Source organism: Copadichromis virginalis, linkage group LG17, assembly GCF_057382275.1.
Source record: "Copadichromis virginalis isolate Kocher_CV1m ecotype Utaka linkage group LG17, C_Virginalis_male_GT1.1, whole genome shotgun sequence".
In the NCBI taxonomy this organism is placed as follows: Eukaryota; Metazoa; Chordata; class Actinopteri; order Cichliformes; family Cichlidae; genus Copadichromis; species Copadichromis virginalis.
Window position 1 is genome coordinate 28,681,108 of NC_140634.1, and position 20,124 is coordinate 28,701,231.

Here is a 20,124-nt window from a genome sequence, read left to right on the forward strand (position 1 = left end):
CTCTCTCCTGACTTGTCCAAAAGTTACTTGGAGTCAGGTGTTTTAGTTAAGGACATGAGAAAAGAAGTGTTAGTTCCAGACACGCCATTCCTTTAATTTTTGACAACTTTCAACAAACCTTGGAGGGTAGAAAAAAGACATTATGATTCATACAGCAGAAAGAGCCTATAAAAGAATTTCTGAACACCAGCTGGATAATCCACAACAGACAGATGAAATGATAGTTGAATTTTTTGGGAGAGCCGGCACGACAAAGAGAAAAAAGCCGCACAACAACACCAGAACTTATTTCCAGCTGTTATGCATCATAATGGAGGCAGCAGCCCAAAACCTGAGCATAGGAAAAGTTGGGTAATACCAAAAGCGCATAACTAACTCACCCAAAAAAATCTCAAAAAAATGAATGAAATTCAGGTTATGGGATGGTGAGGTCAGATTTATGGCCTTCATCTAATTGACATGCTGTCTCATGACCTGAAGACAGCTGTTAAGTCAAGCTGTTCCAGAAGTACCAACGATGGCCCAAGATTAAATTTCACCGTTGTTCAAATTGTCATGAACATGAATAAAACATGTGCCGGAGCTGTATAATATTATATTACAAAATATATTTTCTGGTGAACGGTTAGTCAATAGGTTTAATATTCTATATACCTGAAGAGAAATATGTGGCAGAGTCGTTTAGAGAGCAATTACTGCTCCCCTTCTCATGCTGATCCAGTGTGCGTGGTGTGAGCAATCACAGAGGACGGAGGTTCAGAAGACAATGAGATTTGTGTGTTATTGTAATGAAGTTGAGTTCAGGCAAACACCTGCAAGCACTCAGTAAAAGGTCCACACAGCGTGAATAAAAAGTTCCGTCTGTCCTCGAGCCGTTGTTCATACAGAGAATGTATGAAAAGCTGGGACTAGTTTTACATAACTGTTTGTCCATTATTAGTCTTGTCAAATTGTCTTGGCCTATAGCTATGACTGGAATAGCTGAAACCAGTTTAAGAATATTAATTGTGAAAGTCTAGCAATTCCAAAAGGGTTTCTCAAATCCTGCAAGGTCCCTTTACAGAAGGTGGAGTGCTGAGAATGGCGTCATATTTTGGTAGAAGATTTAAATAGCCTGAAAGAGAGACAGCCATTTTCCACTGTTTAGCAACTAAAACACCTATATTATGGTGGCTATATAACAAAGACAAGGGAAAAAAAAAAAATAGGGTAGCAAGGCATATAATAGGCAGCAAAAACAGAAGGAACCATATTCTTTGATTCACAGATCACTCATATTCATCACTGTAAAGCCACTGGGGGGGGATTGGCGTCTGAAGTGAGGAACGGCATATAAAAACCAAAAACAATCAGAAATATTAATTAATATTATACTATTAATATCAGCAGTATTAAAGGCTTAAAGTTCACAAAAGATGAACAGTTACATTTACCATCCTCAAATCAAGTTACCTATGCTGACCACTAGATGGAGCTCTAAATTCAGAGATTTAGCAGCGTTTACAGAAAATTATCACTTTCTTAAATGGAATAAAATAGTTTTTCTTCTTTGTAGCCATACATATGAGCATTATTGATACTGCAAAGTTTATTTTGATTACCATCACTCAGCCAACGTGTTAGAATTAAAGACAAAGCTACAAATATAAACATGACTCCGTTCATTTGCTGCGGTTTATCACAGTGTATTGACAGCTCACTTTCAAGACTTCAGGCACTGAATTTATACATAATTATTTACCAGTAGAATTATGTAAGAGGCACATTGTGTTTACAAAAGACAGAAACACACACATAACTTTCTTTCTTTGTACTCTGTGCTCTTACTCAGCCGATTCGACTTGGAATTATCGAAACACTCCTATATAAATCTCCTAATTAAAAACAATTAAATTCGCACCTTCATGAGTTGCATAGAATACCACACAACTTAAGTCTTTCCCTTTTTTAGTCATGTTCAAATTAAAGCATGCAAAAACATCCAGCCTAGACCAGGTAACAGAAACTCATGAGCCTGAGTTTCTATCGTGTGTGTCCAACGCTTAGATCATCAGATCACAATGCAGGGATTTAAAGTTTGGTTAGGTGTCAGCAGGTCATGCTCCATCTGTTGAAGGTGGTGTGCAGGGGTCACGTTGTGCTCAGTAAGGGTCCATCTTGATCCTTCTGTACAAGCAGCAGGTGAACACCATTCCACATATCTGAAAACAGGAAGTGTTAGGTCACAGACTGCAGTTTAGTCGCCATGGAAAACTGCAGGAAGCTTGAATGCTACCGACTGTGGGGCAGAGAAGGTTTAAAGGTGAAGGAGTTAGAGACTGCTGGAAAGTATGAAGCTGGTTACTAGGGAGTGTCAGGAGTCAAGCAGCCAATATTTCACCAAAACGTGTGCGCACAGGCTTCCATAAACAAACTATATAAAGCTGGGTGAAGTGAAAAAGCAGATTAATGCTCTTACATCTCAATATACTGTTTTTCCTCTTTGCAAAAGCTCTGGGGACCTTTTTATTTTACTCAGACACACAAAACAAACAGATTACCCCCAAAATTGTTTTGTGTACTTATTTATTTACTAATTTATCGTCTCCCTGTCTCTGCTTGGTTCAGCTGGTTGTGTTTTTATTGAGTTACAAACTAATGTGTTGTCAACAGGGAATTTGTAGACTGCCCCGTGCTGGAGAAACTATGCAATATCAGTCATAACATGGTTGAAGGGTGTTTCTCTCGTATCTTCTTAAGATTTTAAACTTTCATTTATCGGCTAATATAAATGTCGAAACCAATAAATGTCTATACCGACCAGTAATATTAGTCCCAAAATAAATTTAAATAATAATAATAAATAAAAGGCTTCCAAAAATATCACTATAATAAGGGAAAACAGACCACAACAATTGTGCTAGTATTTTAAATGAAGCTTTTTACATTTAGAAATTTGCTGTCATATCTGACATCAGTGTAAACACAGAGCTGTATGAAGAAAAGAGATGCACAGACATTGTCACTGGTGACTGCTACTGGCCTATCAGCAAACTAGACATTATATCGATTATGTGCATTACATCTTAAATATTCAAACATGGCATAATGAAGCATATCTGCATCTTTTATCAGCTGAACTGTTATAAACATCCTTCTCAGCATAGAATTTCACCAGCAGCGAATTCCTAATACGGAATGAGCATGTCTAAAATTACTACTACACAGCACCGAGCAAAAAGTCTAAAAACAAAGCAGAATAAGGGAAGCAGGAGCTGACCAAAGCTGCTGGGTCTACAAGCTTGATGGCCAAATAGGCAAGTGTCCAGATTCCATTTCTGTGCCTCTAAAAGCTTCCAGAGGAAGCCTGATCAAGGAAGTCAGAATTTAATATTGACTCATAATTTCTCCTCGAGCAAGGTTTTGTTTTCCTCTCTCGTCTCAACCATCAGTGACAGTTATGCACAAGGATAGAAGATGCAGTCATTTTGGCTGAGGGAACATAAGGTGAGAAGAAAAAAAAGGAAAAAAGCCACACTGTTTTTTTAGTTTTCTTGAGGCCTAATTTCAGAAGACGCTAAAAAACAATGATGTAACAGTGTTAAAAAGTAAACTCGTTAGAGACAGAAACATGCCATCTCGTGGGATGGCAAAAACAGATATCTGGGCACCCCCAAACAACTCCGAGTCCCAATTCAATGATGTTCATGAAAGCCCAGTCTATTTTAGATTGCAAGTAACTATAGCAACAACACTAATGCTTTTTTTTCTGAGTGGTAATGTAATAGAAGGTGTCAGCATATTAAATAAATAGGTGTAATAAGTGCAGCAGCTACTCTGTAAATTTTTGTAATTTTTAAAAAAAGAGTCTATTAAAAGTAAGCGTGTTAATAATTTCTGCGTTTAACTGTTGTAAATATTTGATTAAGTTTGTATTGTTGTATACCATATACTCCCCGACACCCATAGTGAAGCCTCATTAATGTTTGGATTCAAGGGATATACAGCAAAGCACTGCTACATGCTGTAAATACACCTGTCCCTATGGTGTTTTCCCCACTTCTTGTCAGCGCAGGTGCTACATTGATGGAAGCGTTGCTGCACGAATTATAGATCATGACACTATGAACCAAAGCACAGTGAAAAAGCAAGTGAGTCGTGCTATCCTCAGGATGCATTTGAATAAGCTGTCACATCCTCATCACCCACAGCAACACATCATCACAAAATGCATAGCAACAAACTGGAAAACGCAGCCAAATGCAAAGTCGCTGCATGCTTCACGACGAATTAAACATGTTAATCCAGTAAACATGCAGACAGCAGGTCTCGCATTTAACACAAAACAGGAAGCCACGCAAGGACAAATAGGCAGTGAAATATGAAATATCTACAGTGCCCTCCAACCTTGCCTCTCGATTAGATTAAACCAGCAGCGCTCTAGAGCCAAATTACAATGCACCAAAGTCCTCTTCCTCTTCTTTATAGAGCAGATAGATAAAGCAGGCTGTCAAGAGTGCCCCGACCAACTATAGTGATAACAAACACACACAGAGTACAACACACCAAAGACAGATTAGTGCACACCGACATTAAGACAGACTGAACATTTAACAAAGAGGAGACATAAAGTTGGCCTACATTACGAAAAAATGCTAATATGTGAGTGAGAAGTGACAAAATTACACCGTGTACGTCATGTATTCAATATATTCACAATATTTTCAGCACCTCATTTAAATGCTCGACAAAGTCCCTTCAGATCATTTGGTTCTTGTGAGAAAGTCTTTATGTTATAGCCACTGCTAATGGAGACTCTGCTTAAATTCCTTTTACCAACAGCGGTGAGCATCACAGAGACTGCACGGTTGGTCATCTCATCTTTTGCTTTTTGCAGTCTTTATAATTATGGCAGTGAAATCCTGGCTTCATGTCTTTATTCTCAGTCCCCTGGTGCCCAATTAAAACTAAGCTGTATGTAAAGTGGTGGACTTGTCAGTCTTACAAACACCACTGGAAACAATAAGTGGAAATTTGTTTAGTTCTAGGTTGACAAGTTAATTTAAACGTGGTTTGCAGCTACAGTAAGACAGTTTGGTTAGCTGGTAGAAAAGTGCAAAACAATAAAAAGAGGAAAAAAAAATATCCTCGGGCTCTGCAATACTAAAAAGCCCATCTTAGACTACATTGAATAGGCAGAAGGACCAAACTCATATAATGATGACAGAAAGAATCGGATGAGATGAAAAGACGTGTCCATTTAGAGGATCCTGACCTGCCAGGGTACATTCAGTAATAGGAGTTTTTTTTCTTTTAATTCAACAAAGGGCAGCATTCCACTCACAAAAGCTAAAAGCAGTTTCTCATTTCTGATAACAACTGGGCTTGTATAAAGCACTGTATGCTCAGGGAGAAGGCAGTAGAAATGCATCCTGCTTCTTCACCAACCATCTGAACTGGGTGTATATATTACTTACCTGCAGACAGGCCACTCCTATCCCCACTGCACCGATAACCAACAGGTGATCTGCAAGGAACTTTTCCAGCTTAGTGATGCAGCCACCCTACAGAGTTAAAGTTTACACTAGATTATTAGTTAGACAAGAAAGCTTTGTCTGCATAGCTATAGTTTAAACTGCTTCAGCAAGCAACAAGACATCCTTCAGAAGTTGTGTATTTTTACTGAATCTGGGATGTTCTTGATTATTTAAGTACATTTTCAGTCCCTCTTTACTCCCTCAGGTGTATTTACAGGGCTCAAAACACTCACGGTAAAAATGAATAAATAAATCATCCCAAACCTACAAGTGAACATAGATACAGTCATCATCCACAAACCATTTTATTCTCAGGATATGTCTTCATGCTTATGTCTTTGCACATGATGCAGGTAGCACATTGTGAAGGATAAGAAGAAACTGAGTGATTTGACACGAGAAGGCAGAAGAGCCTCTCCTGTGCAGCGTGGATAAGCATTCAAAACCTCATCTTTTATTCATTTTTCTTAGAGCTCATTCTATCAGAAGAAAGTTTGCTGGCATGTTTTGTGAGTCACTCAGGGCTGCACAGAGCTGCACTGCCTGGCACTGTTGCCTCAAAGCAAGAAGGTTCCTGGTTCAAATCTCTTACTCAGCTCGGGCATTTCTGTGCATGTTTAGCTTGTGACTTTCCTCTGGGTGCCACAGCTTCCTCCCAAAAACAATTGGGAGGTTAGCAAAAATAATGCCCACAGATCTGACGGCATGAACTGAGGTTTATCTCTGCCTTTTGCCCCTATGTCGACCTTGCAACCCAGCAGCAGTTAGGAAAGTAGATGGATGCTTTTCATTTCAGGAAATGAAATATCAGCCTCAGATATTTGAAAATGGTTTGGCTACAACAGACCAGAAGTGAATAAAATACCAGTTTAATTTCTTCAAATATGGCATGAACCAGAAAAAAAAACAAAAAAAACAAAACAATGGACTGTGAAGATGAGCAATCACCCTGAACAACTCGATAACACCGATTTCCTTTGATTACTGCCTACACATAGTTATTAGTATACTCAGTGCTTCCATCTCTTTTTTCTGTCTTTAGGCTATCATCACTCATCTTTGATTGCAAAAGCACTCAGTTGATATTTATAACTCAAGTCAGGGATATAGCCAGGTTGCAACACATTTCACAAAACTGTACAAAAGATTATTGTAAGATATAGAACCTACAGGAGGAACTACAACACATTCTGTGTTGTAGCTGCGCAACAGGCAGGCTGAATAAGCCTGCTGTCATTTTGCCAGAAGCATTTATTGCACTGACCTCCACTTTGTAGATGTTGGAGGGGTGGTCCCTCTTTCCACAGTGAGGTGTGATGGTCTTACAGCAGCTGTCAGGTACCGCCCTGCCTTCTGCTTGCCCTGACACAAGGTACTTGCTCACAGTCCAATCATGAGAATTGTTGCTGCCACAGCATTTGAACTGGAGAGGCAGAAAAAGGAAAGCCCAGACTTTAGTTCCACAGTGTGAGGCCATATCCCTCATTCTGATTAAAATATGGTTTCATGTATCATCTAGTGTAAACAAATTCCTAACATCAAGCCACTATATAAATATATTTTCACAGCAGTAATTTTCCTCTCAGGGACTACTTTCGCTCCGGCTGTTCCACTTGTCATCTTTGGAACAATGCTCTGTCTAAACCCAGATAGAATACACAGAGTGATGAGCCATTTCTTCTTCTACTCCACGTCAGCATAATTTTCAGCTTCATATATCAAATTAATTTATAACAAGTACAAGTATACTTAACCGCGCATGCTGAAGAGGGTGAAATACAATCTTACAGAAACTTGACACCAGAGGAGTTTGTAAATATATTTCATACATCCTGTTGTAGATTGTCAACCGCAAATGTGACTGCCTCCTTTCCTGGCTGAGCGTAGTTCTCTGTCATAGTGTGGTTGAGATGCTGCTTCAGCTCCTCACTCAGCTGGAAATGAGGAACAAAGAGAGAGACAGCAGGCATACACAGTGAGAAACAGTGTGTTTGAAACAGAGAAGGTGGGAAGGCTGGAGGGGTGGGTTGGAGGGGATCATTTTGGGGTAAATGTTTTTTGTGGTAACCCCCCCCCCACGGGCTGCTTAATTTACGATTGCGCGTGCGATGTCTACAAAGAAGGGCATTGAAAAAAGTGATACGTAGGTGCAAATAGTGTGGAGGTGAGGGAGAGGATAAGGGGATGATAGATTGGTAGCATTGGGGAGTGCTGTGATGCAGAATACAGATAAACAAGACACTAAAAAAATTGACTAGGAATACAGCCTTTGATGTCTGGATATATTTTCTCACACTCACACAGGGTGCAGGAAACAATGCAAATCTTTATCTTTAAAGTGATTCTATCCCGTACTGAACCCTCTTCCATCACAATAAATCTGCCCAAAGATTACAAGATGCCCTATGCAGCCCTCACTGACTGAAGCTGACTGACAGCCAGATGTTTGGGCGATAACTAAATGCCAAGAATATCTAATGTGTTAGATACACTTCAGAGAGTCATGTCATCAGAGGAGGATCACTGAGGATGCTGCTTTAGAAAGCCTTTATTCCTGCTTGGTTCCACGCTCTTACTCGAATGTTCCCTTCTGATTTTTACAATACTGATGTCACTGTATTTTCTTTTATGATAATTGTTTTTAATGAATAATTTATCAATTATTTATAACTTATTAGATTATTAGTCTCTTGATTCACAAAAAGCACAGCTGAATTCATTCTTAAATAATAGGTAGCCGTCATCTACAGTAATCTAACATCACCCTGTTGATCCTGTAACTGCAATATATAAATGAATTAAAGGATCATCACTGCAGCTGACGTCTGAGCTGATATAAGTGAAAAGACCTAAACAAACCATTTTGACCCTCTTTCACAAAATTTACCCAAGTAGTTTAACCAACTTAACCAGGTTTTGTTGCCTAAAGACTGAAAATTACTTCTTACTTCTTTCTTTCTTTGCTTGTTTTTTTAAGTCTTCTTTGACACTCTGCTACATTTCCATGCTTTAGTTTTATTAAATGCTGCAAAGGGTCATTTTAGACCGCTAGTAGGTTGCCATCAAGCAATATAATGACTTTATAATGTATAATGCATTATTACAGTTTTGTGGATGTAATCATCATGAAAGATTTTGTGAATATAAATGAAATAATGATAACAAATCATCAAATAATAATGACTACATAATAATATCCAATGCAGATGAGATGCACCCATGTGCAAATTCTGGCCGTTTAACTCCATGTAGGTGTAGGAAGAGTCAGCAAATAAACAGATTTTGTGAATTACAGTTTAATTCACCATGATCTCTTGCCTATGAGCCTTTGTTTTTTGGCTTTTACTACTAATATTCCCCCTATGTTACCTTTCCCAGTCACAAGTTGTCACAACAGCCTGACTTCTAATCTGTAATTTTTGCTTCAGCGCAGGTCAATCTAATACTAGCAGCAGCATAACTGCACACTAACAAAATGCAGCTTAGTCAAAGGTGAGCCTGAAAGATGTTTCAAATGCCAAGCAAGTGCTCAAAAAAGAAAAAAGAAAGATATGTTCTGTTTATTTTTAGCCTCTGCCCCGTTTCCTCACTGACATCTTGACATCTGAATGTTCAAACTTTTCTTGCAGAACTTTATCTGCTTTGCAAAACGCCTGCTCTTTGATATATACCAAGAAGGGGGAAAAAAAAAAATCATAATATGTATAACTCAAACCCAAAACATGATTATGATTAACATCCAGTAAATCACAAACGATTCCTATCCAGTAGTCCCTCTGCTATCCCATCTGTAGTGTATTAATATGAGAAACGCCCCAGCACACTAGTTTGATGATGATCATCTGGATAGAAGTTTTTTTTAACCTCATTTTCCCACGTGCCTGCAGGCATAGATTAGCTGCTGCAGTTATTTCAACAAGGATAAACTGCAGCTTGGGTCATCACTGCACAACGTCACTCAGCTAAACCAGTAAAAAGTGACCACTTACCCTCTGGTAGTATACATAAGCTAGTACTCCGGCCACAAGTTCGATCAAGAAGATAAACAGGAGGCAGATGAAATACTGTGGATGAGAGACAGGACAGAAAGAGAGAGCAAAAAAGAATTTCAGTAAATTTGACTGAACACTCATTAGCTCAGTAGTCACCTGAAGTATCTGGTTGCTAACTCAAGTTGCTCACGCTTGTGATGGCTCAATATAAACTTTCATCAACTGTCACCGCACTGCATCTGTCACTTCAAACGCAGATGGCAGTCCTGCATGAAATGAGACAACCAGAAAGCAATTTGACAGGCTGCAGAAACCCATTTCTCCTGGGCATCTTTACAGAGCTCCCCACATTCACTATTTATCATAACTGATGTCTGAAATTATCTTAGAAAAAACAAAACAGTATTAGCACAGTATTCGAGCGTCATCCTCAAATATTATTATTTGATGTTAGCGTTTGCTTAGTATTTGAGCGCTACTCTCAAATACTGTGTTTAGTTTTCCTCTGCAAGAATGAAAAAGAATCAGACATGAGATGGGTGCTGAGGCAAAAAATAAAAATGAGAATAACAGAGGCTTTAACTGTAAGCGTCATTCTTAATGGCAAGCACTGTTGTATGTACTGTTATGCAAACAGTGTGACGAACTGATTGCCCACACAGAGAGTACTTTGATAGACTGCTGCAAAATGAGCAGATCAAAACTCCAGCTTTCCCACACTTAAATAACCCAACTTTTTTATTGTTCATCAGATGGTTTGTACACCCATCAAAACATGGCTCATTCCACATAATTCAAGTCCATATACAAACAGACACATAAACACGCACCTAACAGGGACCAGCTGTCACAGAGCGGGGAAAACAACAGCGTAACTCAGAACCATTATGGAGACACAGATGCTATTGCACAACCTGCTAGATGCACCAAACAAAGTGATTGAAAACTATTGGTAACAAACAGCTGTAAGGAAGAAATATTTAACACACGCACAAACAGATGTTCTTTTTTGTTTTGCAGCTATCGCAGTAATGATGCTGAGCAGAAACCCAGCCTGCTCTGCGTCTCTCTTGGTTATAAGATTGCGAAAAAAGCACTTCAGTCTCTGTGTGCCTGCTACCCACACAAAATGCCAACTTCACACTTCTCTATGCACACAACACTTACTGTACATGCTAGCATCACTCATTATTCTTCCCAAACAAATCTATAAATAGCACAAAAAAAACAGTTGAACCAAACTGCACCGCAGATTCCGTTTCCTCCGCGCATCTACCTCTTCACTCCTGCAAGGCCCTTTCTCTCTCCATCCATCACCAGTAGATAGACAAACCTATAAATAGCCCTGCGGCAGAGAACCTTCACCTCCCGCCTCCTTCTCTCCCACTGGGTCCTGTCTCTGTAAAATAATGAGGACAGCGAGGGCCCCGTCAGAGTCATTCGTCAACATCTAGCGATAGACCTTAGACCAGGCTTAGCATGGATGAGCGCCATCGCATGTTGCCACATTTGTGTACATGTGGGCGAGCATCTAGCTTCTCACAGTGGACAATCTAGAACCACGGACCAGTAGACTATCAGGGCTGTTATTACATAACTTATTATTTATCTTCTGCAGTGTTTCCCCATTCAGTTACATTCTATTTATGCCAGCGTGGGACTGCTGTGCTCAACGAGGAGGCAAGCACACCCATGCTTTCTTAAGTGAATTATTCTATTCTCGTTCACCAGACAGAGTCCGAATCAGTCGTCTTGGACTGTAAGAGTGTTTTCCATCTCTGCAACCTTGGCGTAATGACATATAAAGCCACAACACAAGAGACTGTTAAGCTTCTGAATAATGACCAGGGATGCCAAAAAAAAAAATGGCCCAAACTGCCTACAAGAAAGGAAAACGTGATGGGAAATGCAAGGGCTAGCTGGCTAAGTGGAAGTGACCTTTCAACATAAAAAAGTGGATTCTCCACTAGCAAATATCGACTCGCCGTCTTGGATGGATGGCAAATTAAGACAAAAATGCTCAAACTCTACATTAATAAGTATTATTAAACAGATTTTTTAGGTTTTCCAGATGCAATGTTCTTTGGTAAAATCACAGCAAAATTACTGTCCATGTACACTTTCACGCCCTGCATTGACCATCTGCACTTTGACCTCCTATATTACAGCAAAAATACCCTTGGAAAAAAAAAAATGAAAAAAAAAAAATATGATTAACTCTCTCATGCTCATTCTAAAAAAAAAAAAAACTACACTCCTCTAAACCTTTAAATGACAAACTGGTAACTGTTCCAAAAGCATGAGTGTTTGCCATCAAAATATATTTTTTGTAAGTTCTGAGTTATGATCTACGTGCGGGTTAATTTTAAACACAGACTCTACATTGAATCCTAAGTGTAAGCCTAACCCACACCTTTACAGCTACAAACAAATGCCTGGACCTAAGCGGAAACCCCCATCCATCACTCTCTCGTCTCTCACCGTGGACAGACAGCTTCTCTGCTCCCGGATGACTGCACAACAGCCCAAAAAGCCTGTAACTACCACCAGGCTGCCAGCTAAGATGAGGGTGTATGCTGACACAGCAAAAGTGCTGGAGGCCAGTAGGCTCAAGTAGTCGCTCTTTGCCACCAGTGTCCAGACGCCCACACCCAGAACAGCAGCTCCTCCCATCTGGAGAAGAATTAAGAGAAGCAGAGAAAAAGTAACAGGATTAAAAAGACATCTGAATAAAAACATAAATAAAAATGTTTAGTGCAGCACGAAGTGTCATACTACAGAGACAAAAAACGCACGAGATATGAAATGTAACTGAATTTAACTAAGTGTACCATGTCAGTTTATTATTAAAGAATAGCAAAACACAAGTACTGTAACATTCAAGCGAAACATTTTTCAGGGCAGGAAGTGATCAATTTAAAGTGAACTCAAAGCTTTTAGATGAGTCACTTAGAAAAAGAAAAGGAAATGGAACAGAGGAAGAGGGCATAAAGGAGGCAAGAAAAAAAAGAGGAAACAGAATGAGAAACAGAGAAACGTGACCATGCGTAACAACTAACAGGAGTGGTGAGACGTCTGCAATCAAGCCAGGGCATAATGACTACTTACTTAGAAACAATACAGAGTAACTGATCCAGGGTGGCTTCCTGATCTCTTTTTCTCATCTTGCAAGTTTCAAAGGAGGGCAAATAGGAAATGCCTGAGAGAGTCTTTCTTCATCCTCCCATCCCTTTCCTTTAGAAGGAAGGACCTCTTACTCACAACACCACATATCCAACCGAGGACCAACCAGTGGGAAATCACCCTTCTCTAACACTGTAAAGACATTTCTTCTAACAACTAAGTTCCACTGAATTACATTTTTTTAAGTTGGCTATCACTTTTTCTGAAAGTAGTTCCCAATACTGTTCTCATATCTCTGTACTATCACTGCTCAAAATAAAATTACCGCCTTAGTATCTGCCAAGTAGTGAAGCTGCACTTTACATCCATGTCTATCCAGACTTAACCTTAAACATCTTACGTAACTTGAAATGTTGCCAGAAATGTTTTACCACAAAAATCTAATCAGTTCATTCTTGAGTCCAAGTGGAAATCTGTGCAAGGTTTGAAGAAAGCAGAAAGCTGAAAACACAATCACACCATCCTCAGCTGTAACTGACAAGGAGGAGGCAGAGTAAAATGGCATCAGGGTGTGGTTCACGCGATCGTGTGAGGGGATCACAGAGTAGCTATTTGCCGATATATCAGTACCGACGTTTGTAGCCGTCAATAGATGATAATTAAACAAGAAAAGCAGAGACAGGAGGAACAACCTTCACCCATGTTGAGTATGGATGCTACATAGTTTCACCATCAGAGTGTACTTGTCCACCAGACAGCGTAAATTAATAATCTAAGATTATGTCAATAAATCAAGATTATTTTTAAACTGCATTGGTATATTACCTTAGTAAGGACTCATAAATAACTGTACCTAACATGTGTGAGGGAAACCAGTTCATGTTTACCATTTTTGAAAGAAAAAAAAATATCGGCTGATATATAAAAGATTTAAAAATCTCCAAATATCATTATCGGTCCTAAATATCCTACATCAGAAAGGCTTGACACACTGCATTAGTAATATATTCATATATAATAAATAACATATAAAAAAATCAATTGAAAAAGTCTCTGGCAAGTCAAATTTGGAGGGGAAGGGGAAACACTACGATATACTGCCAAATCTATATTTCATTCTACCCTCAATTAACCAAACAATCATGCTTTAACCGGCCATTAATCACATCAGCTGGATTATTTTCTGAGCACATGTCAAACATTACTTTATTCAATTTTGCTTTAACTAATGATATCTGTGTTTTTGATGACTGCCAATAACAGCGCCGTGAAAAACAGGGACAAATGAGAAATCCCTAGATGATGCACTCTCTTTTAAAAGTAATGTGCTAAGAAAGTGAAAAACAGAAATGGCCAATGCCAGTTCATCCTCACAGAGTATGCACTGCTCCCCCGCCTATGATTAATTTGTGTAGGGGGTGGACAAAAATGCCCTCTTAGAAAAAAGTGTTGCGAGATGGAGGACAGCCTTCAGAGGAAAATGATACTATTTTTCCTCAAGAGACTGGTTGTTAGGTGGCGACAGGGAATTTAATAGAGGCCTAAAGCTAAAGCTTGATCCCTTTTCTCTTTCTAACCTCTCCCACTTGCTGATCTGTCTCTCGCTCCTCAAAATCTTCTTTTTTGACTCTGTAAGCCCGGAGACTCTGCACTGATGCTGTAAGAGAGCGGAGCTTTAGCAGCATAAAGTGTGGTGCCAGAGAGCAGGTTTAATACACTGTGTGGCCAGAATACATTGACAAGCCCTAAATAATCTATGACTCACTTTGAACTCAGTCCATAGCTTAGCCTAGGAAGACTGAAAACTTTCCTTAATCCTCTTCCTATTTCTATGTGGCTCTGTATGAGCAATGTCTCTAAAAAAAGCAGTTTTAAAGGAACACAGACAGTTTTACAGAGTTGCTACTGATGTTGTCAATGACGATCCAATTCACCAGGAGGTTAAATGTAAAGCTCAGTTATTGTGGTGAGGTCTCTGTGAGTACACATTACTTGAAATGAGGATTACTAGCCACTTACCCAGAAGAGAAAGTTGAAAACAAAGAGCAGGTACTTGAGGCACACGGTCACCCAGTCGTTCTGGTCATCTTTATAACCCACCGACATCTTTTTGTCTTCAGTTGAATTCTATAAGTGCAGATTTGTTTGTTGGAAACATTACATTTTCCTGCAAAGTACTGCTAAAAAATGTATCACAATAAAAAAAAAATCTTACTATAGTTTTCTTTAGATGTGTTTTTAGCATTTACATTCCTTCCTTTACCCAAAAATAGCTAAACAAGTATTGTTCACACATTTACACTTATCCAGCTGCACATAACTCCCATGTCCCAGACTTCTCACTGCACGACATATTACTAGTTGTTTAGTGATGCAGCATCCAAGGCCCCAATATGACATGCTTTTGTTATATCACAAACCACATCTTTGAATTATCACTAGGACATGTCCCTATGAATCATTAATTGAGCTTCTAGTCTTGGCCCTGTAAATAAAAGGCCGTGGGTGTGGAAAGCACTTAGACCTATACAACTGATCTAAATAGCATCCTTCAGCGGACAGAGCATAAAAGAAAATGTTGCAGCTTTTCTGTCTGCCGGCTCAGGAATAATACACATAATACTGTAGGTGTAGATCTGAGAGGAAAAGTGATGAATAAATCATTTGTTGGGGATGAAAATGAATAAGGTAAACACGCAAGCTAGTAAGCTTGCTAAAGGGTCAGCTTGTCTACAAAGGAAGAAGGAAAACGAAAGGAAAAATTGTCTCTCCATGCATGAGATTTTCCACTTCATTCAGGCTTTGAGATATTCCATCTACCTTTACTCATAAACAATAAATGGGAATGGGGTTTCATCTGAAATATCTACAGCATTTTCTACAATACTTCAGTTGTCTCTTGATAATTTACCTTAATTGCCTTGTTTTTAGATTTTATCTGACATGTTGTGGAGCAACAATGCTCTCTCTCTAAAGCATTTGTGACTAATATATGAAGAACAGAAAAAGTAAACATAAAAATGATGAAAAACAGCATAGGTGTGTCTATAAATAGCAGTGAATCAAGTTTTATTTTGAAGTTTCAATAAGCAGTTACCTTGCAGATTTTGTTTTTTAATAATTCATTTAAATGTATTAATAAATTATTCTATAGACTATTTGCTTCTCAGCAGCATAACAAGAAAATTATATACGGCTGAGTTGCTGAGTCAATAACTATTATTGATCAACATAATGTATATGCTTCTGAAATGGGTCCATTGTATAGAAGGTGAGAGAAGGTTCCAGATCTGATAAGTAAACCCAGTGCAGAAGTGTTAACATTACTATCCATCCATCCATCCATCCATCCTCATCCGCTTTGTCCGGGGCCGGGTCGCGGGGGCAGCAGCCTAAGCAAAGAGGCCCAGACCTCCCTCTCCCCAGCCACCTCCTTCAGCTTATCCGGGGGAATACCAAGGCGTTCCCAGGCCAGCCGAGAGATATAATCTCTCCAGCGTGTCCTGGGTCTGCCCCGGGGCCTCCTCCCGGTGGGACATGCCTGGAACACCTCACCCAGGAGGCGCCCAGGGGGCATCCTTGTCAGATGCCCGAACCACCTCAGCTGGCTCCTTTCGATGTGGAGCAGCAGCTGCTCTACTCTGAGCCCCTCCCGGATGGGGCTCAGAGTAGAGCAGCTGCTGCTCTCTCCATAGAAGGTGAGAGAAGGTTCCAGATCTGATAAGTAAACCCAGTGCAGAAGTGTTAACATTACTATTCTTTCTTTTTATTTAATTGTTTTTTCGGCCAGTAGGGGGCGACTGTGGCTGTATAAAGACAAGGTTCGTGGAAAATAAACCACTCTTTCAATGGCAATGGAGAAAACTGTATAAATATAAATTTTTAAAAAAGGAATAAAAAATAAAATAAAATTAAAAAAAAAAAAAAAAAAAAAAAAACAGGTTTCCATCAAATAAATCTTTTATGATAATTTACCCAGTCCCTGGTGTTCATCTGTACTAAGTATAGTCTGCAAGATCTCTGTTTACTGGGTGCGAAGCGTCCACATTTATATACCCTGGAGGAGGCTGTAAACTTTCTGTAAGTCCAGGAATCTCACTACTGACTGATGACAGTGATAGTGAGGTAAGTTATTGAGGTTATCCTTAACTTTTCCTTAAGGTTTGTCATCTTTTTTTCAGGAGACAAAGCTTCAAGTGAGAACAAAGAGCTGTAGGTGAGGGAGTAGAGAGCAGTGGTGGGAGAGTCGGATGAAGAAGAGGAGGAGTAAGAGGCAGATGATGTGGAGATGGCAGAGAGAGTGAGCAGGATGTATAAAACCCAAAGAGCAGACAAGGAGACAGGGTCGGGAACAGCACAGATGAGTGCCTTTGAACCACCATGTAGTCCAGCTTCTTCAGTCCGGCCCAGTGTGGTTCAGCCACAACCAGTATCTGTGGTCAGTGAGCTTCTTATTAATTTGATTGAGTAACTGATTTTATTTCCTATTTTATTTCACAGTAAGGAGGTCCTGGGTTTGAATCCATTGGCCGGCTGGGGCCAAACTGTGTCTAATGTTTACATGTTCTTCCCATGCAATTATGCATTCTCTCCCAATACTTTGCATTCCTCCCAGAGTCCAAAGTCATGCATGTTCTATATGTGTAAGCCCTGCCATAGATTTGCAACTAGCCCTAGGTTCAGCCTGCCAATTGCAATGGAAAATGACAAAAATTGAACAGAGTAGAGCAGAGGAAAATCAAGCCAAGTAGGTGCTAGTGGAAAAGAGAATCTTGTGCAGTTCCATTGTAATGCAATCTGTAGTGGGGCACAGAACACTACAAAAAAAAAACCAAAAACAAAACAAACAAAAACACCCTGAGGTTTACTTTTAACATAGTATTCCCCATGCCCCCCTTATCCTCTTGGTTCCCCTTATGAACCCAAATTTCAAAATATCCTTTAACCTCCCCTGTAAATACAGCCAAGTTTCCTTTCCGTGTTCGTGCCTACTGCAAACTATTAAATGACAAATAAAATTTAAATGAAATTAAACAATTTGTCTGATTTTAGAGCGTCTAAGCTGGCCGTTAACTCTTTCCTAACAAGGCCTTCCTGCTTCTAACAGTCTGTCCAGATGAATTAGGAGGAAACGAACACGGGTCCCCCTTAAAAAGAAAAAGAAAAAAGCCAGGTCTCGGACATTTTAGACTTTAACCTGCGCTGTTGTGCTCCAGCATCACAAGCTACGAATCAATACACAGACACTTAAGTCCTTTTCTGTGTAAGTCAAACTTTCCCCCCCTCTTCTTCAAGATAGCTGTCCTGAAAATCCTGAAAAAATAAATGTCCCACCTGCGTTCCCGATGGCAGGACAAAGTTTAAACACATTATCTCACAGTTGGACAGACAAACAGGCGTTTTCATCTTATATCTGACCACATACTCACCAGACCGCCGTTTAAGGCTGGAAAAAGGACCTTGTTTATCTCCGTCTACTCAGAGTCTACGGCACCACTGCAGTGGGCGTTTTGTCCGGTCCAGTCAAGCTTGTTGCTTTCAGGGTGTCCGACAGTCTGTGCGGATGGTGCTTTTGCTTGCAGCTCGTATTTTCGAGTTTCAAGAAAATTCATTACATTGATTTGTAACAAATTGTAATAAAATGAACTCCATATATGTGCAGGTAGACACTAAAACTACAAAATGAATCAATACAAATAGCCTCCATGTTTCAAATACAACAATTATTACTTACAGTGTAGGTTACAGTGAGTTCCAACAATGACCTCTCTACTCACACGCAAAATAAAACAAAGTACATCATTTACTTTGTTGGTACAGATATTGCTGCCGAGTAAAAGTATGATTGTGTAAAAATATTAAACAGTCTGGGTAGTAACAGAAATCTGCATAATAGGCATAGCAACGGGTAGTCAAGGAAGGCTGCAGTAGTTAACCGTGTCACATAGTAGGGAGTGACAGAGAAGGAACTGACTCAATACCACTAGGTAGTCTGAATACCACAGTGCCATTAACAGCATAACCTTGGTTACAATGTAACCACAACCCCTCTGAAGAATTTTCCAATAGGGTGTGCATGACTAACCAAAGACAGAGTCAAAAAAGCATAATTTACTGTGAGCATAGCCTTGGCACATTGGCTTGTTTGCATGCAGGTTCTATTCATTTCTATTACTACAGTGACTGATTAATAATTCTAGTCATGCCACTTAACACATTTCAATTTGCTCTTCATAATGTGAAGTTGACTATGAAATTATTGAACAGACCAACTCTGTGACCTCAAAGAGAAAAATGGAAATTTGGTATTTCAGGAATGAGCCTATCAGCATTAATTTGATTGTCTAGACGTTTTTTTTTTTGTTTGTTTGTTTTTTTACAATTCAGCAATAATTTAATCACCAAAGAATACAAAAAAAGCAGGGAAAAATAAAGAGATAAAACTGTAAAAAAAAAAGGTAAACACCATGGTAATTCTGGTACCCACTTATATCAATGTTAACAACATAAAAACTACCTTACTCCTATGTCACTTCTGTTGCTTTACATCCCTGTCCAACCAGTGTGTTCAGTGATGAGTTTTTATTGTAATGATAAATCTTTATCACAACAAGGCATCCTTTTCTGAGCAAAACAGACTCTGCAGTGGGCTGTTTCCTCTATTTCCGCCTCAGTAATTCAATGTGCTTGCAAGCTTTTAGAAATAGATGGTGGCTGCAGGCCTCGGCAGTGGGCACCTGGACTGGCGACAGTCAGTCTAAGAAAACAGCATTACTTAGCAGAGGATGTCATGAATCAGGTCAGGTTTTCCCCAATAAATATTGTCTAATCAGAGTGTGATAAAACAGGCCATCATCGTCCCATGGCTAGCAACTTGGAGCCTGTTTTCCACTTTCTCATAGGTGAGACATGGCAGAATAAACAGAAATCTGGCTTAAATGGTAAATGGTCTGCATTTGTATAGTGCTTTTCTAGTCCCTAAGGACCCCAAAGCGCTTCACACTACATTCAGTCATTCACCCATTCACACACAGGCGATGGCAAGCTACATTGTAGCCACAGCTGCCCTGGGGCGCACTGACAGAGGCGAGGCTGCCGGACACTGGCGCCACCGGGCCGTCTGACCACCACCAGTAGGCAAACATGGGGTTAGTATCTTGCCCAAGGATATTTGGCATGCAGCCAGGAGGCAGCCTGGGATCGAACCACCGACCTTCTGATTAGTGGCTGACCTGCTCTGCTTAGTCTTAAGCCAGCTCTTTTCAGTGCCAGACCATTCCCTCTGTGTCCAGTCCCATTCTGCTGGAGTTACTTTATCACCTTTCATGGTTTTGTAACCCACTAGGCTCTCCAATTCTTTCTCTCACAAAGGGGTAGGAGTAGGTCATGACTGAGTGTGCATGTCAATCACAAACAGGTTAAGGGGAAAGCAAACATTGTGTGCACTGGTGTGTGCATGTGTGATTATTGCATCCATTCATTTAAATTTCACA

At 39.7% G+C, this 20,124-nt stretch overlaps 1 protein-coding gene across 4 annotated transcripts in view; it reads right to left on the reverse strand.

Moving 5' to 3' along the window:
• Nucleotides 1–18,226, reverse strand: part of tspan11 (tetraspanin 11) — a 40,372-nt gene extending 22,146 nt beyond the window's left edge. The window contains exons 1-9 of one of the 4 annotated variants that reach the window (XM_085436681.1): nt 18,061–18,215; nt 14,651–14,758; nt 11,990–12,181; nt 9,506–9,580; nt 7,346–7,450; nt 6,781–6,939; nt 5,457–5,543; nt 4,387–4,508; nt 2,138–2,201 (exon numbers count right to left, since the gene is read on the reverse strand). In XM_085436681.1, the coding sequence (XP_085292807.1) occupies nt 4,431–4,508; nt 5,457–5,543; nt 6,781–6,939; nt 7,346–7,450; nt 9,506–9,580; nt 11,990–12,181; nt 14,651–14,737 (783 nt within the window). In that variant the 5' untranslated portion in view covers nt 14,738–14,758; nt 18,061–18,215 and the 3' untranslated portion in view covers nt 2,138–2,201; nt 4,387–4,430. Of the gene's footprint in view, nt 1–1,205; nt 2,202–4,386; nt 4,509–5,456; nt 5,544–6,780; nt 6,940–7,345; nt 7,451–9,505; nt 9,581–9,698; nt 9,775–10,784; nt 10,949–11,989; nt 12,182–14,650; nt 14,759–18,060 lie in introns of those variants that run through there. The other 3 variants (XM_085436682.1, XM_085436680.1, XM_085436683.1) reach the window with 3 other exon arrangements.
• Between the last annotated feature and the right edge of the window lie 1,898 nt (nt 18,227–20,124).